At 30.0% G+C, this 19,020-nt stretch overlaps 1 protein-coding gene across 2 annotated transcripts; it reads right to left on the reverse strand.

The window, feature by feature from the left end:
* Positions 1 to 300: 300 nt before the first annotated feature.
* LOC145614845 (BTB/POZ domain-containing protein At1g03010-like) lies at positions 301 to 6,379 on the reverse strand. Of its 2 annotated transcripts, none has more exons than XM_081669909.1 (4): positions 6,091 to 6,379; positions 2,796 to 2,862; positions 1,327 to 2,526; positions 301 to 1,122 (listed from the first exon to the last, which is right to left on the reverse strand). In XM_081669909.1, the coding sequence occupies exons 1-4, from the start codon at positions 6,180 to 6,182 to the stop codon at positions 580 to 582; spliced, it is 1,902 nt and encodes a 633-aa protein (XP_081526035.1). In that variant the 5' UTR covers positions 6,183 to 6,379; the 3' UTR covers positions 301 to 579. The 2 variants fall into 2 exon arrangements, with proteins under 2 accessions (XP_081526035.1, XP_081526044.1); XM_081669918.1 differs by lacking the exon at positions 6,091 to 6,379 and adding an exon at positions 2,956 to 3,087.
* Positions 6,380 to 19,020: the final 12,641 nt, after the last annotated feature.

A 19,020-nucleotide genomic window follows, 5' to 3' on the forward strand; every position in this document is an offset into this window, starting at 1 on the left:
GGAAAAATAAATCATGGATGTAGACACGTTTCGAATTTTTGACAGTACATAAAAAAATTTATCCGATTTTACTTTTTTACTTAGGATATTTTAGTCACATGCACACGTATACTAATTTCATATGAGTGTTTGTGATTAGTTGTCACATTTTTTAAGATAGTTGTTTGTGATTAGCTTATCATACAAGTAACGGAGTAAGTAGTTAGAGCATGGTGACTAATTTCTGAACGGAACGAGTGTTATGTTGAAATTACATACAAAGCATGTAATTTTCTTAAAGACTTTGAATTGAAGAATTTTTATTTTATTTTATTTTTTTTTTCTCAAAGTGGATCAAATACAGAAACAGGCCACAAGGCTTTTATAGAGACTGTTCCTGTTAGGAACTCTTCTGAAACACTGAGGAGGTTGTTTCAGCCAAGCCACACAAAAAGTACACAACAAATAAATTAACTATAATGGTAAAAAAAAAAAAATAAAAAAAAATGAAAAAAACACTATTTAGACAAAAATTAACACTAATTAAGTATATATACTATACACTCAAATTTGATTATATTCACACTATAACAACCAATCTCATCCTACAGAATGCCGCCTTCGCCTCTGGAAGAAGAATCGAGATTCTGAGTTAGCCTTAGACCCTAGTGGCTTAACACTGTTAAGCCGAAAAAGGGCATTAAGCTTACTAAGTTTCTTGGTAAATGACTTGAACAACTTATTAGCAGGATGTGATCTTACCATATCCTGTTTCATGGAAACATGATCTTTTTCTAAGTCTGTTAGCCTCATTCTCATCCTTGCCACTTCTAGCTTGAGCTCGCGATTTTCTCTTCTAACCGAGGCATAGTTGTCCCTAGGAGAAATAGCTCCACTTGCTGCTCCACTACTTGATCTTTGAGGGAAATGATGTCCATTAACCGAGCCAAAGAAGAACTGGTTTTGGCCCCCATTCATTGCGTTTCTTAGCCTGATTTGTTCAAAGTAGAGTACTTGTACCGCCATTTGTACAGGAAGTCGTTCATTCTGAGCTGCGTGACTGCAGGCTTCTTGAGAGAGTTTTTGACAGTCAATAGTTTTGCATAGCCTGTATCTCTCTGAATCCTTCATGTTTGGATGAACCTGAAATTACAAGAACATATGAGGTCTAATGTTCATTCTGTTACAAGTGATTGTTTTATTTGTCTGGCTTAAGCTGATGATTGAGATCCAGGAATATGTTTTATACTCTCAGAAATTATAACGAAGCATGTAAATTTGTAGCTTTACAATTCAACATGTACTGGTTTATGGGAATGCTGATGCAACAAGAAAGACATACGTTACCTTGAGGAAGATATCCACTGCTCTATACAGACCATCAGTAACTACGCGAGCATGATCAGGCAGAAGCTCTGCAAGAGCTGTGAACTTGGAAGGTGTCAAGTTTGAATCCAAGGCCACTTCTGCAAGAAAATTGTCTAACAATTTCGACACCTTGATAATCGAGCTTTGCTTAGGAGAGCCAGGGCTATCAAAATTGTACATCATCTCACTTTCATCCCTCAAGTGAGTATCATCATCATCATCATCCTCGTCTAAGTTCAAGAAAATTGAGAAAATTCTCAACACAGAATCAATATCATACATGGGACTATGATTGTTCACTTGAGAACTAGCAGGAATAAGTATGTCTTCCAAGATTGCTTGGTCTAATTGCAAGCCAATCCTTCTCTCTAAGTCGGATCTACAAGATGTAGAAGCCAACTGTGCAATTGCACTCTTTAACAAGCTTGAAAGGAAAGCCATAGGAACCAAGCTTTTTCGTGATTGTGTTGGTAACAAGCTCACCAAAGTTTCAACAAGTATCCTTTGTTTCTTTTGAAGTTCTATATCTAAGTAGTTCCCCTTTAGAAGTTGTGGATCTCTTACAACGACTCCTTGAAGAGAAGTTTGAGCATAGTTTATCAAAATCTTGCTTATCAAATCTTGTTTAAGACCCTTCAATTTTACTGCTGTCAAAACCCTTTGGAAGAAATCAAGATTCAAAACTGTTAGTGATTTTCCCCACCAATCTGCTGGTGTTTCTGGCTCCAAAGCCGATAATCCTTTAACTGGGAAGTTATGTTCGAGTTTTAATAAACCCGAACACAGCTGCTCCTTACATGCATTATTAGCAATTGCAGTAACTATCCTGTTAACTAGATTAATATCCTCTGATATAGGCAAGAGTGTCTCGCATTTGTGTAAAACTGAGATGGAATTTGATATATTTGGGAGGACCATATCTTTAAGATATACCTCAGTTCTTGTTTCTAGGCTTTTTTCTGCATACTCTTCAGTCATTTCAAGGAAATGTGCTGCACAGCGTAGCATAGCTACATTCGATAGAGTGATTTCAACATTGACCCCATAACAAAACTTGGCAGCAAGCTCAAATGCCTCTGATCCGCCTGGCACTGATGGGAGACTAATCTTCGAGATCTTTGAATCCTTCGCCTCCAGCAACAGTTTCCTGATTCTTCCACTGCGAGAAACAAGAGGAAACTGCAGCAAAATACATGCACTGTTAGTTACTGACACTCCTATATATGTTATCTGAATCTTATACTAATATTCATTAAGGTTTAAAAGGGATGAAAAATACTCCAAAATTATCGAATTAAGCAATTTCACATTAAACTAGAACAACAACATAAATCAGTCTATGATGAAATAAAAACAGAAAGACTAAGCTAAAAGAAGATTTTGCTGTCAAAGTAAGAACAAAGCATTTGTGCAGAAAATTCTGTAGCCTTATCAGGCAGAGTACTTACTTTGTGAAGTGCAAAGCAGGCAGCGCCTACTTCGATGGAGAGATCACTCGAAACATCAGATATTGGCCTGAAAGATATAAAACAACAGAAAGTTGGTTTCAGATGGACAAAAACAAGAAGGCGGGACTGAATCTAAAACATTAATTAGCTGCACCCATACATGATTCCTCTCTGACAATCAGTATTTACCAACTGCTATGCTTTCGTTTACTATTTTATCTGTCACAGACTCGCAGTCACAGCATACATCAGACCATATAATAATTTTCGAATTATAAGACCCAAGGACTGCCACTATGATTTCTTTCAGAAAGTTAGCATCTGATGTAACTGAAAGTTCCCATTCACTGACTGTCATATGACTGTGACATCAGTGGTCCACAGAAGATAAACTTTCTTTTCGAGCAGAGAATTTTCGTGGGGTCTTAGAACACAAGTGCTGAAAAACATGAGGCTGAAGTTGGTTATTTGATATGTAACTGTTTTGGTTTGTAGTCCATACAAATCTACAAGATAACAAAGTTCTCAATCAGATTGCTTACGTTTTATCCGTACTGAGTTGGTAGCCCCTCGAAAATGAGGTAGATGACTAATATGGACAAAAATATTATTGAACAATCATCTAATAATGGAATTTCTTCAGGATTTTTCATTGCTCAATGCAGGTTGTTGGATAGACAGATCAGGCCCATTCGCGTGATGCAGTCATTTTCAGCAAGCTCTAAAGTTTATTTTCTACCTTGGTTGCAAAAAAGTATTCTTAGGATAGTAATCTTTATTTTTTATCCTAAACTTTTTATGTATGAATGTACATTTCCTAGGAGAATTTACATACACATTGTTGATTCACACTTTATAATTAGTAAAGGCAAGAAAGGAAAAAAAAAGGGAGGGAAAGGGAAATCAAAAGAAGCTTTAAATTCCAATATTTGGTTTATTGAAAGGAAGTGAAAAGAAATAAGTGGGAACGGAGGGAGTTATCCTTATCTTTCAATTTTTCTCAAACAAAAAGGACGAAACAAAAATATTTTATTTTTGAATTAATAACAATGTTACATATTTCTTTTCTTTTTCTTTCAAGAAATTAAGATGAACGAAATGAGTAGAACCGTCTTCTCTGAAGAGTCACGAGTCTCACGACTACGACCTAGCCTCAATAATTTGTGTATGCATAGCTGCATAGACATGTTATATAAGTATCTTTGGGCTTACAAGAGACATAAGACCCAATAACTATGTAAGCGAATTCTAAGGGTATGTTTTGTTAAGCTTAATTTCAATTCAGTTCTGTTCATCTTCAATTAGTTAAGTTCTTAATTTCCTTCTTTTATAAATAATTTATTTCAGCTCTATTCAGTTCAGCTCAATTCAATCCCAATCATTTCAGTTCAGTATAGTTCACTTGTTTTTTGTAAATTGGAATAGGTCATAAGTCTTTATTTTAATTTTTAACAGTTTTACAGTTTTACATAACAACCCTCGATCCTTTTTAGAAATACACCGTCTACATCTCCAACTTCGGAATCGACACTGTACACTAAACACTTGGCTAACAACCCTCGATCCTTTTTAGGTAGAAGAGATTATTATTATAATCAACAGTTGATGAGAGAATACAAATTCATATAAGGTGAGGAACCCACCAAAATTTGTCTTGTAACTTGGTTAATACACTAAACAATTTTGACAGTCACATTGATATCCATACTTGCATTATTGTTGGTCATCATTTAACTTGGAAAACATTTCTGTTTACTAACCTGTTTTATATGAAAACAGAATTGAATATTACAACATTGAAAACAACTTTAGCATGCATTATTCCAACGAACTATATATAAATGTTTATAACTATAATAGTACTATATGAACTGGCAAGACAATTAAATGACAATTGACGTATTTCATTAAACTGAGGAATGATTGACACAGTATTAAAACCAATTATAGGCTTAACCCTCGACTTAAACTTTTGGTTAAGGCGATCCTCTAACCTTAATAAAAACACCTTTGAAAATTAACATTTTAAACATCGATATTTCAAGTACAATTAAGACAAAGTAAAATTCTTTATATTACCTCTATTTCATATTATTTGCAACGACTAGACATTTTTTCTCTCAACTTTATGTCAAATCGTTGCAAATAATATGAAATAGAGATATTAAAATTTTTTTATTACACTTTATTGAAAAGAAACTTTTTTTAATGTTTGGCTGTGGTTGCATAAATTTGTCGTTGATTTAATTTGGCATAAATTATGGGAGAGAAAATATAGTCACCTCTTTTTGACTTTTTCCCAAAACTACCATTCCTAAATAGTCCCCAACTCCAAAATGTCATGAAATTCATACTACTCTAGTACTCGTTATGTATTTAATTTATCTGGAAAATGACATGAATTCAAATCGATGAATCAAATTTTTCATTTTTTTCCCACTAATTTAATTCAAATGTTAGGTACTCTCTCCGTTTTAAAATACATACTCCATTTCTCCATGCGCGTAGTTAGGAAAATTGGAGAAAATAATAATATATGGATATAGCGAGGTAAATGGAAGAATAAAAAATTGTAAAAACAAAAATAGAGGAGAGAAAATATGTGATGGGTCCACTAGAAAAGAGAAATTAGTTAAATATTGTAAAAACTTTCCAAATAAGAAAATTGAGCAACTATTTAAAAACGTACGAAAAAGGGAAGTGGAGTAAATATTTAAAAACGGAGGATATTTATAAATTATATGGAGTACTTGTTACTTTTGTTTATTATTTGGCGGTAAAATGTCAATATACTACAGTATTTTTTGGTAAATGCAAAAAAAAAAAAAAAAAAAAAAACAATTCATTTGTACAAAATTGTTAATTTGCTTCGCTTGAATTGTTTAAGGCCTATTTCAGAAGCGATGCAATAATTGAAAATAAAAAATTATTCGTAATTTGGAATTATATAATTGTAATAAACTAATACTCCGTAATTAATTTCTTAGTTTATGCGCATATTTTAAGTAAAAAAAATCACAAATTCACAACTATAAATGTTAATTTTTTCAGTTAGGAGTAACTGATTGTTCAGCTGAGTTAAATCTTAACAGAAATAAGACATTAAAGCTGACAAATTTTGCGAAATTCCCTTAAACTCCGGTTTTTTCTTTCTGGGTTATGAGAGAGTTGTATAGTCACGTGGTGCTAACAATTGTACGAAAAATCTTTGGCGTAAAGTGTATACTGCATATAATTTAAAACCTTTGAGTATCACTTCATTTTGTAACAGAAACAGAAAGAGAGGAATACATACCATTCAGTTACATGCCTTGTGCTCGAACTCGGCCTAAAAGCTCTCTTCCCAGCTATATTAGGCTTCAAATCACCCATTGTCACCACCCCCATCTCGAATTCCCTACCTTGTATATAAATCCTTCAAATTTCCAACTCGTAAACCGGTCGTAGTAGTAGTCAACTTTCAGTTAGCAGTCCATCATAACAAAAGCTAGATTCGCCATTGGTTACTTGCACACCGCGACAAGCCGGGATTGCTCTCTTAATCTCTGTATGTGTGTGTTGAGTGAGTAAGTGTGGTAAAAGTTACATGAAACTCATATTGTAGGATAAAAAAAGGAGAAGAAGATGAGTTATGAAAGTCATACTTTTATTAGTGTTGTAATGTGCAAGTATTATGTGTGTGTGTTTAAGGGGAAAGTAGGTGTTTATAATTATTTGATTAAGGTAAAGTCAAGGAAATGAAGTTATGTTGACACTTTTCGGTGAAAGTTAATTATGTAGCAAAACTTTTTAAAAATTAATGTAGCAATTAAAATAAAATATTATATTGTTTTTTTTAATTTAATTTAAATTTTTTTAGATTAAAAATAAATGAAAATTTGAAAATTGGAGACACCAGCCGGATTGGTGATGAGATGCATTGCTTTTGGGGGGATGGTAATCATGGCTTTGTGAAAGCAACCTAACAAATTAAACTTTTATTTGTTTAAAATAAGGAAGAAATTATGTGTAAAGATACTAACTTTAGGTCCTTAAGCATGGAGATTATTGGGGTATATATGTTAATCATCAAGACCATACTTAACTATTCTTAATGAATGGCCTATGTTTTATAGGTTTACCTTATTCTACTTCATGCTTTGCATTGTTTATTATGCAACTTGTAATGTTGTTTTCTATTGCTGTCTTTGTATTTTTGTTGTAAATTAAATTGATCTTGGAGAGTGGAGACTACTGTCAAAAATGATGTTTTATATGTCCGTACACTGTTAAAAGTATCTTGATCTTAGTGTTCTACTTCAACCTAGATCAATTTGCACCATAGTATACTATAATTTTATTAAATTAAACACATCATTGTATATAAATGCTATATTATGTATATATATATAAATATTTGATCTTCAAGAAAAGATGTCGTGGTAGATGAAAAAATGACATTTTGGTAAATAAATCACTGTATTCCCCGTCCAGAATTATACATTAAGATTTGTCTTAGAGCTTGCTAACCGGTCGTAAGAGAAAATCGGATCAGGTGTAACTTATTATATTATAAAAACAAAAGCCATAAACGAGACTTAGCTTCTAATTTTATTATGTATAAATTAGAGTAATTAGCTAGGTAAGTAAATAATTTGAGCTTTTGGATTAACCATTGGAATTGGAAAATACTTATGACTTATGAGTGATTGTGATCGATTGCATGTATAATGACAAGCTAATGGCTGGCTAATCACTGAAAACCATGATGTATTTTGTAACATGGGACATCATATAACCTTTTGTGAACGTACTGTATTACCATAACCTACTGTTTATCGATTATTGTAGCATATATACTGCCATTCAATATTGTTGCTCATCAAATTCTGTGTTTATATCTTTTTAATTAAGAAACAAATCCTAAAAAAAAAAAAAAAACATAAAAAAATTTAAGAAACAAATCAGTGCTTTATTCATTTTGTGACTTTGTGTACTTTGTATTTTGTATGAAGAAAAACACTAATCTTGGCAAACTACAATCATCAAATTTTACCACTATAGTGATGCAATTATTAAAGTGAAGGCAACAAACCTAGCTTAATTAGCTTAGTTGGTAAGACATGGTAATATAATAGTTAAAACATATAGGAGTACAATTACATAAATTCTTATATATAGTTATCCACACCGTGTCACCAACCAATCATCATATCATAGGGTTACTTCGGGAGTATTATATGAATAACTGGGTCAGTGCTACAGGGATTATTCGGTCAGTGCATCAGGGGTTACTCGCCGAATATTATAGGAATTCATTTTTTCTTTTACAAGTGGTGACGTGTTGTGGCCAGTCGTACACAAAACATTCGGCTTGTTTTATAGCTTTACTTGCAATAACTTAAGGATATTTTGTGAAAAACTACCTTTTAAACTTTGAATTTTGCGAAAAACTACCCTAAAAACAAAATGTTGTAATTAACAACCTTATAAAGTATAAAATGTTGTAATTAACTACCTTATAAATTATAAAATGTTGTAATTGACTACCTCCCACCGGAATAACATATTTGATTTTTATTTTCCGGTGTTGACCATGTCATGTGAGAGTCACATGACCTTTTAATGACTTAATTCCCCTCTTTCTCCCAAATTTTCCCACTTTATACCAACTCTTTTCCTTAACAATACGATTATTCATATTTTATATTGTTTATTTGCAACCCCTTTGATAATTATATGGGCTGAATTGGTGTAAAGGAGGAAAATTTGGGGAAAATTTGGGGAATTAAGTCATTAAAGGGTTACGTGACCCTCACGTGACATGGTCAACGTCAGGAAATAAAAGTCAAATGTGTCATTTCGGTAGAAGGTAGGCAATTACAACGTTTTATATTTTATAAGGTAGTTAATTAAAAAGTAGTTTTTCACAAAAATTCCATAACTTTATCCACTTTTCTCTAAAATTTCAACTTACTCCTTTTAAATTAGATGACACATTTTGACTTTTGACACTATTTATGAACTCTACTTTGACTAGCTTTCCCTGATTTTTAGATAAGAAGAAGCACATAGTCATCAAGTTCTTCATCCAAAAATACAATAAATCTGATGTCCTTGTTTACCATTTTAAACAAATAAAATATGATAAAATACTCTAATTGAAATATATATATATATATATATATATATATATATATATATATATATATATATATATATATATATATATATATATATATATATATATATATATATATATATATATATATATATATATATATATATATATATATATATATAGGGGAGGGATCCGGTGAGAATAGGTTCATATGTGAGAATTCATACTTATATGAGAACTGATTTTAAATTTAGAACATGTGAGTAAAAGTTTAGAACATACGAGTAAAAATTTAAAAACATGTGTCTGAAATTAAAATTTAGAACATCTGAGTAATAATTTAGAACATCTATGTGAGTAATATGTTTAGAATATTTGATTTAAGAATTAGAACAAGTGATTAAAAATTTATAAAATCTACTTTATGAAATTTTAAACATATGAGTAAAATTTAGAACATCTGATTGAACATGTGAATAAAAATTTAGAACAAACTGATATAGAATATAGAAAGTGTGAGTAAAAAATTTAAAACATACGAGTAAAAAAAATAGAACATACGCTTTAAAATCTGGAACATATAATTAAAAATCTTAAACACACGTTTTAAAATTTAGAACATACGAGTAAAATTTTAGAACATAAAGAGTGTTCTCACATAAGAAAATATATATATATATATATATATATATATATATATATATATATCTTCACATGAAGTTATGAAATCACAATTACAACCTTAAAAACTTGACAGTGAGAGAAAGCTCACAAGTGGTTAGAGCTTCTCTCTCAATTCTAGTTCTCTCTCAATTTCAGGAGATCCTAGAATCGATTCTCATCTCCGTCTTTGTGGCTCTTCAAATACCAAAAACAACCTTAAAAACTTCAAAGGCCCTAATTGGATGTTTAAAAATTAAGTTTTTTGGACCTTGAACCTACTCTTTATCAAACACTTTAAAGAGTTAACCCAAGCCTCCTTTTCTCTCTTCTCTCTCCTAAACCTAGTCTCCATTGTCAATTTTAAAGGGGCTTCCATCGGATTTCACCGGTGGAAAGCCCCAATCTTTATTTTTCTTTTAAGTTTTTTGTTTAGGTTACAATAATGTCTCCCTCGAAAGAAAGGGTTTATCTCTTTCGAAAGACAAGGTTTTTTCGATCTCCTTCGAAAGACAAGGTTTATTTTTCAGATTCCTTCGAAAGACAAGGTTTTATTTGCGTTTAATTTAGTCTCCGGTTGTGCGAGGCTACCATTGATTATGGCTCGGATTCAGGTTACGGAATCAGCACAAGAATTTACTTTCTCACAAAATTGTGAAGCGACGACGGATCCACTCAAAAAGTTGTATGAGACAACGAATCGAGAATATGCCGAATTGTTATATTTATGTATTTGGATTCTTAGCCCTTCCCCGATTAATTCTTGTTTGATTTTATTAAATTCGTTTTCATTATCGTTCATTGTCAATTGTAGATGCCGTATGACTTATATTAATGAAATTTAGCCTCCTTTAATTAGGACTTCTTTAAAAAAAAAAAAAAAAAAAAAAAAACGCTTTAAAGAGTTTTTATAAATGGTCAAAATAGCTCTTTATTTATTTATTTTCTGTTGCAAAGAAAAAAAAAAAAAAAAAAAAAACCTCTTTTTGCTCCAAAAAAACCTAATTTTGTTCTTATAAAATTTTTAACCAAACACAGAAACACCCCCAAATTATTTCAAAAAATAATCACATAAATTACACATTTCATCAGATAGACAAAGGAGTTTTTCATATATAATTTGTATATCAAAACAGACAAAAATTCATCATGATTTTATATATATTTGGAATTGGCATGCTTGAAGTTGAACATAAAATAAAGACAATATAATATAAAGGCTCTTCCCCTAACCCCCCAACCAGGGGGGACCAATTAGTGCCTAATTACTGTACCAGATGTTATAAAGTAAGCTATTAAAAGCTGATTTTAAGGCTATAAACAATAATTAATTAGCTAGATTGACTGTATTAATCAATGCTTAAATTGGCCTTGGATTAACATATTGTAACATATTCCCCCTATAGTCCTATGTTAGCTATGGCTCACGTGCGCCTCTTATTGGGTCTTTTGGATTTTATTCACTAAAATTTTTGCTATCATGTGTTCTCCTTGATGCTATCTTACTGTTGTTGTGAGTGGTTTCTAATGCTCAACCTTTCTTTTTTAAGTGGGAAACTAAACGGGTTGGGTCACTAGGATGGATTCAGGTTTATTCGTCGGGTTGGGTAGGCCTAATTTGGATTTTGGTAATGTTAAATTATATACTGTCCACGCAATTTGAATTCTAGATCGAGTTGCATTTGTGTTTTTTTTTTCATACATCTAGTTGGTTGGATCATTTTTTTGACACATCTAAGTGGGGTTATAAATATCACAAATTCAGGTAAAGACTATTTAATAAGATCATATACTGAGTAATAAAATTTTATGAAATTAAAATTTTGATAATAAGATCATATACTTCGTATTACATATCATATGATCATCAATAAATGTAATGTTTACGCTTAAAAACTAACCTCATATAAGTTTAGGCTACTTAATACTTATTGTCATGTTCAATTTACAGCTACAATAAATAAATTCAGATAAGATCTTATAAGGAATTAAGGACTATATTTCCCTTAAACGAATATATAATACGAAGTACTTTTCTAATTAAAGCTTTAATTAATTGAGTGCCTAAAAAATAAATTACAAGTCAAAAAATTACAAGTACTTTTCCAATTATCATTGAGTTTTATAAACATCAATAAAAATACTTTGAATTACAAGACCTCAGAAGTAAAGAACGAAACTCTTACCATTATCAGCATTTATCATCACTTCAATAGTTCAAATAATTATGCTATATTTTATGGTAATAATAACTAAGACAGTAGAGGTATTATATATACATTGATATCTTAGGGTAATTACAATTCCAATCAACAGTTCAACAATGATTTTTTTTAATTATATGCCGCATCTAATCCGATCCGATCCAATGAATTAGATGAATAATCCATCTATCACTCCCCGGTTGTCTACAAAATCAATTTGCTCATGATTTACTACACATTCTAGTAATAGTAACAAGTCAGTGAATATATGAGACAAGTAAAAATCTTGTCAAATTTTCTTTTGTGACAAAGTCTTGTTTTCTTTCTTACAAATGAAATCACTTTCATAATTGTTGTTTATGTTTCAATGAACAAGTTTGGGGACCAAAGGACCATGGTACCAATTATATAGGGTACTACCATTTCACTTTTTATTGAATTACATGGTTGAAATCATGACTTAACAAGTGTATGTAATGATGTTTTCATCAATATCACTTTTTTTTATTATATGGTCGGTATATATAATTTTCTTTGGTAAAAAAATGCTTTGTATATGTTAATTTAAGTAATTAGTGTTGATTAAGGCAGCTAATGTTAATGGATAACCTTGTGCCATTGGAGGGGACCATTTTTAGGTGCATATTGATAGTATTATTGTGTATCTTACTTTGTCAGTGAAATGATATTAGGAATGTGAGTATAGATTTATACTTGATTGAGTACAATTATGTATAGATTAGCAACAACCATACTATAATCTTATAATCTCTTCTTAATTATATGAACTAAGCTACTTATACTTCGTATAATTACTTAGCTCACGTAAACTATAATGTGGTCCAATATTTCTTTTTATGAAGCATGCATGAGTTTGTTGGTTGTAAAGTAAAGTATTGGGTGATTAATGTACTTATTACTTACTATGAGTTTGGTGTGATAGTTGATAGAATCATAATATTAGACTCGTTACACAAGATTTTTAGTAGTACACCGGGGTGCATTATGCACATGGTGCACCCGATAAATAAAAAAAGGCGGAAATAACATAATTTGATTGAACAAAGTACATACCATGTTTGACAAAGAACATACTTATGTTTGACAAATAACATACCTATATATGTTTGATAATATGCTCTTTTATACTTATGTTCTTTAACATATATTGTTTAAACATATTTTTTGAGTTTCAATAATACAAAGTATTTTTTTGAATTTGGCTCATATGTTCTTTGAATTTGGCTCGTATGTTCCTTGAGGTAATGAGTGACGCACACATTGTATTTTTTTTATTTATTATCATATATATATATATATATATATATATATATATATATATATATATATATATATATATATATATATATATATGGACTTTGTATATATATATATATAGACTTTGTATATATATAGATAGAAAAAAAGTTAATTTAGAATTCTATTTTCAATCAATTAAATTGAATTATAAAATAATTTTATCTTAAAATTCCATAATCAACCCGAGCATCGCACGGGGCACAAAACTAGTATATATGTATATATAGGGGAGGGATCCGGTGAGAATAGGTTCATATGTGAGAATTCATACTTATATGAGAATTGATTTTAAATTTAGAACATGTGAGTAAAAGTTTAGAACATATGAATAAAAATTTAGAACATGTGTCTGAAATTAAAATTTAGAACATCTGAGTAATAATTTAAAACATCTATGTGAGTAATATGTTTAGAACATTTGATTTAAGAATTAGAACAAGTGATTAAAAATTTATAAAATATGCTTTATGAAATTTTAAACATATGAGTAAATTTAGAACATCTGATTTAAGATTATAAACATGTGAATAAAAATTTAGAACAAACTAATATAGAATATAGAAAGTGTGAGTAAAAAATTTAGAACATATGAGTAAAAAAATAGAACTTACGCTTTAAAATCTGGAACATATAATTAAAAATCTTAGAACACACATTTTAAAATTTAGAACATATAAGTTAAAATTTTGGAACAAGTTATTTAAAATTTATGATATTAAACTTAACTAATTTATGGTTTTGAACATGTGAGTACTAAATTAGAACATTTGATTTAATTTAGAACACCTAAGAAAAAATTTAGAACATTAGATTTAAAATTTAGAACATACGAGTAAAATTTTAGAACATAAAGAGTGTTCTCACATAAGAAAAATTCTCACATAAGAAAAATTCTCACGAGAGCCTCCCCTTATATATATATATATATATATATATATATATATATATATATATATATATATATAAAGGAGAGTTTTTCCCCGAGTTTTTAGAGAGCCACGTAGGATTTAATTTTCTTAGCGCGCCATGTAGGATTATAAATTTAAGTTGTAGCCAATTAAATAAGAAATTATTAATTTCTTTTACAATTAAATAATTCAAATGCCACGTAAGCAAAATTGACGAATGAAATTTTAAAGTTTAAATTAATTAAATACAAAATATTATCTATAGAGATTAGGAATTTTTATCTAATATTTTAAAACTTATATAATAACAATTTAATCACATAAATATGAAAATATTTTTTTTTTAAAAAAAAATACTAACAAACCGTGCATTGCACGGATTTTTAAGTATAAACTAATTAAATGTAAAATATTATAATTTGATATTAGGAATCAGGAATCTAATCTAATCTAATATATATTAAAGGGGAGTTTTTTCCCGAGTTTTTAGAGAGCCACGTAGGATTTAATTTTCTTAGCGCGCCACGTAGGATTTTTAAAAATTAAATCATACGTGACTCTTCAAAAACTCATTTTTTAAAAAAACTCTAACAAACCGTGCATCGTACGGGTTTCATCTACTTATATGGATTAGAGAGTGAAAAACCTATTTTTGGGGAAATGATATCTTTGGTAAATAAAATAAAATAAAATCTGTTAATGTGTAATTTTCATGATTTTTTTTTTTTTTGGTGTTCTACCCGGTTTACCCTTTGGGCTAATCCGGATTCGGGGATCAGTTATGGGTGGTTAGGTTTCAGTCCCCTCCCGGTTGTTGCGGGGGATCTAACACGAGTCCTCCCTACCAAGTGTAGTCCCAATCACCACTACACCAACAACCAATTGGTATTTTTCATGAAATTTTGATAAAGTTTTTATCACGTTCTTTTTGTAATATCTTTATGTTATTTGGTAATGCATGTTCTTTGTCAAACACAAACATGTTATTTGTCAGACACTTATATGTTATTTTTTAAATACGCACCTATATGTTCTTTCCGCCTTTTATATATATATATATATCACTAGGTGCAGCATGTGTATGGTGCACCCTTGTGTACACATCAGGCATTAGATTTTTAGACCTATTTGCATAATTTTTGCCTGACGTTCACGGATCACGATCTACTTATCTATGTTATATATTTCGTACCCAAACTGATTTTATTGTTCTTTCTTCAAGTTCAAAGCACCCCTTAGTCTTGAATAGGTTATCTTTATCTTATAATACATTTTAAAATGTTAATTTACTTATTATCCTCATCAATATCACTTGTCTCTATTTTTGAACTTTTAATAATATCGTGCCAACATATATACCCCTGAAAATTTGTTTACATGTTTATTCACATAAATATTGTCAATAGCTGAATTTGTGACATGAGATCAAATCGAAACGTTCCTCATACATGGCTAGCTATGACGGTGCACGTTAGTCGTCCTAGTAACAATGTAAAATTTTCAGTTAGTAATTCTTGTTTATTGAATACCCAAGTTGTTTGTTGATAATTTACTCGAAAGTTCGTATATTTGATAAAGAATCTGTCTTTGAGATGTAAATTGTGTTATGGTTGATCTATGGGAGGAGTCGTTATGATGTGGAACTTGGAAGAATTTAGGATTATTTTGTCTTTGTTCCATTGAATTTAGGGCTTGCTTGGCTCACCTTATTTTTGCTTATCTGAATTTATCTATTTTAGTCTGATTTGATCTGATATGATCGGAATGTTAGATTTGACCAAACTTTGACCCTAAATATACGATAATCTATACGGAAAAAATGTGTCAAGTGGGTCTTGTTAGATTCGTAAAAATGTGTATTTTATTAATATATGATTTTTATAATTTTTTCATTACGAAAGTAAAGATATTTAGCGATAAAAACTACACAAAAAACGATGATCTGAACTTATTTTTCTGATCTGAAATTATTATATTTTAAATAAGTAAAAATAAGGTGAACCAAACAAAGCCTTACAACAAAGAAAATTTGTCAGAAATGAATGTTGTTAGAGGTAGCAAAAGTGACACGACACGAACCGAACACGTAAAAAGCAGGTCGGTGTTGAGGGTTTTTGACTCGTTTAATTAAACGGGTCGACATAACATGACATAGCTAGTTAAATGGGTCGGGTTTTCGGGTTTAGTGTTAATTGTAAATGTTATGTTTCTTATAAAATATGATTTGTATCAATGAAGTACATGTTAAAATAAATAGTACTCCCTCCGTTTTTAAATACTTGCTCCATTTCTCTTGGACACGCATGCTGATGCTAATCGTTGATCACTAATATCTTTAATTATCAATAAATATAAATTCTAACAATTGAAAATTAATAATCTATCAATTGAGATGATTCCAACAAGTACTCACAAGACTATATTTTTTCTTATGTATAAACCACAAACATTAGTCAAAGAAGGACAAATGAATAGTGCAAAAAATAGAAATGAAGCAAGTATTTAAAAACAGAGGGAGTATATTTCAAAGAGTTGGTATTGGAACAAAAAAATTATTCTAAAATTCAACCCGGACATACAATATTAGTAGAATTATAATACAATTCAAATGCAAAATAAAAGAAATAACAAGACATGATATTTTATTTATTTTTTATTTATTATTATTTTTTCTTACAAAGATTTGTAAGCAAATCTTCCACTCTAACTTCCATTAATCTACATTAAAAGAAACCAAGTAATTACTTTACAATTAACACAAACGCCTAAAAGAAATGGAGGGGAAAAAAGTCAATCATATCATATCACTAATATATAAAGATGATTTCGCAGCCAAGCCACGAGACAGCGACACTTGGCATCACAGTTTTTCGCCAAGTGTCATGCCACGTAGACGAGAAATAGGTATTATTGTGACATATTTGAAATTAAGTAAGCGATTTTTGGATAGGTTTTTTAAGATAAAACTGTTGTATAGAGTTTTATAACCGATAAAATTCTAATATTTAATATATATAGCAGATCTTCTACTCTAACTTCCATTAATCTACATTAAAAGAAACCAAGTAATTACTTTACAATTAACATAAACGACTAAAAGAAAAGGAGGGGAAAAAAAGCAATCATATCATATCACTAATATATAAAGATGATCTCGCAGCCAAGCCACGAGATAGCGACACTTGGCATCACAGTTTTTCGCCAAGTGTCGTGCCATGTAGGCGAGAAATAGGTATTATTGTGACACATTTGAAATTAAGTAAGCGATTTTTGGATAGGTTTTTTAAAGATAAAACTGTTGTATAGAGTTCTATAACCGATAAAATTCTAATATTTGATACATATAGAAAACTGGTTTTGTGCCCCGTGTGATGCCCGGGTTGTTTATTGAATTTTAAGACAAATTGTTAATCTATATATCAAATTTAATATATATCATTGATACAAAATTAATTAGTTAGGAATTGATGTGTTTTTGTGACGATTTGTTATCTAGTAGGCATGTAATGACTAATAATAATGTTGGTGGAAATGTTCGATTTAATACATTAAAAAAATAAAAAAAAATTAGCAAAAACTAAATTAAATAAAATAAATGTTCAAAGCCCGTTGAGTTGACCTAAACCAAAAACTTTGGGCAATTCAACCGTTGAACATTTCTTGTTGATAGGTGTACATAGTTTTAAAATTCTATTACATTGTGAAGTATATTATTTTAACTGATATAATCTAATAGTTTTTTTAAAAAAAATTATAATTCAATTTATTTTATCGAAAATAAAACTCTAGAATAACAATTTTATCCTAAAATTCTATCCAAATAGAATTCTAAACTAACTTTTTTATCTTATGAAGTGTATTTAAATTTATCCAACGTTTGAGAAAATTGGAATGCCAAGTGTCACTGCCCTCATGACCTGGCTTAAAATTTAGCTTTATATATTAGCCATATGATTCATCATAATTTTTAATAAATATCCAAAATAAGATTTATATTTAATTTATTTACAAAAATATAAGAGGATCAATAAAAATAAATTTTAATCAGGAAAAATTTTGATAATCTTATTTTTTTTTTTTTTTTGCATAATCAAAAGAATTTATGCCCGTATTTAACATTCAATTCAAAAAGTGTATCTTAAACTTTTATCAACCTTATGAGCATCACCAACGCACAAAAAAGCTACATAATTTCAATATCAGTATACAATAAGCCTCCTTTAAAAATAAATCACAATCAATTAAACAAACATTGTTAAATATAGAGGAATATATGAGAGAATTTTATTTAGTGTGTATACTTCTCATCTGTTACGGGATATATTATATTTACATGTAGATTATCTAGGGATTCATCGGATAAGATCAAATACCCGTCTCTAGAGTATTCTAAATAGTACATGGATAATAGTCATCCACTTATACATCTATATCATAACACTCCCCCTTGGATGACTTATCGAAGATCGTGTCTCGTTAAAACCTTATTAGGAAAAACCCTGTGGGATAAAAACCTAATGAAAGAAAAAGAGTACAACAATCTTTGTAATACGCTCGAGATGCTACCTCATTAAAAACCTTGCCAGGAAAACCCAATGTGGGACAAAACCGTGGTCAAGGGAAAAAAAGTGCAGCGCGTATTTTCTCCCCCTGATTAATACATAACTTGAGTTGATCTTCTTGTGCAATGAATTCAATATAGTTGAATGTCTTCTCTCATGTAGAGAGATATCATTCCTTGATCTTGAATCCTCCTAAATTGGCGTTGCATCTTCAAGTCTTCAATGATGTGTTGTGTCTTCAATTTACAATACTTGCGATAATAATAATTCATGTGCTCACATTTATAATATATGAAGCTCGTTGTTTAATGTTGCCTAAAACATCAAATTTATGCCTTCTTCCGGAGATCATATTTTGCATTTAAAAATTAATTATCAACATATGATTAAATATTCATTAATAATAATCCGATAACATGCAATGTAATATCATCGATAGATGTTGGTATCGATAGATGCATGTTGGTGTCT

Source organism: Chenopodium album, chromosome 3 (assembly GCF_948465745.1).
Source record: "Chenopodium album chromosome 3, dcCheAlbu1.1, whole genome shotgun sequence".
Taxonomy (NCBI): Eukaryota; Viridiplantae; Streptophyta; class Magnoliopsida; order Caryophyllales; family Amaranthaceae; genus Chenopodium; species Chenopodium album.

What these genes read in the sequence shown, in the direction of transcription:
- LOC145614845 (XM_081669909.1), bottom strand. Translation starts at nt 6,182, where the DNA reads ATGGGGGTGGTGACAATGGGTGATTTGAAGCCTAATATAGCTGGGAAG. An exon ending in ACAAGGCATGTAACTGAATG is followed by an intron (nt 2,863 to 6,090) that starts GTATGTATTCCT and finishes TATATCTTTCAG; the next exon opens with GCCAATATCTGATGTTTCGA. An exon ending in CCTGCTTTGCACTTCACAAA is followed by an intron (nt 2,527 to 2,795) that starts GTAAGTACTCTG and finishes ATTTTGCTGCAG; the next exon opens with TTTCCTCTTGTTTCTCGCAG.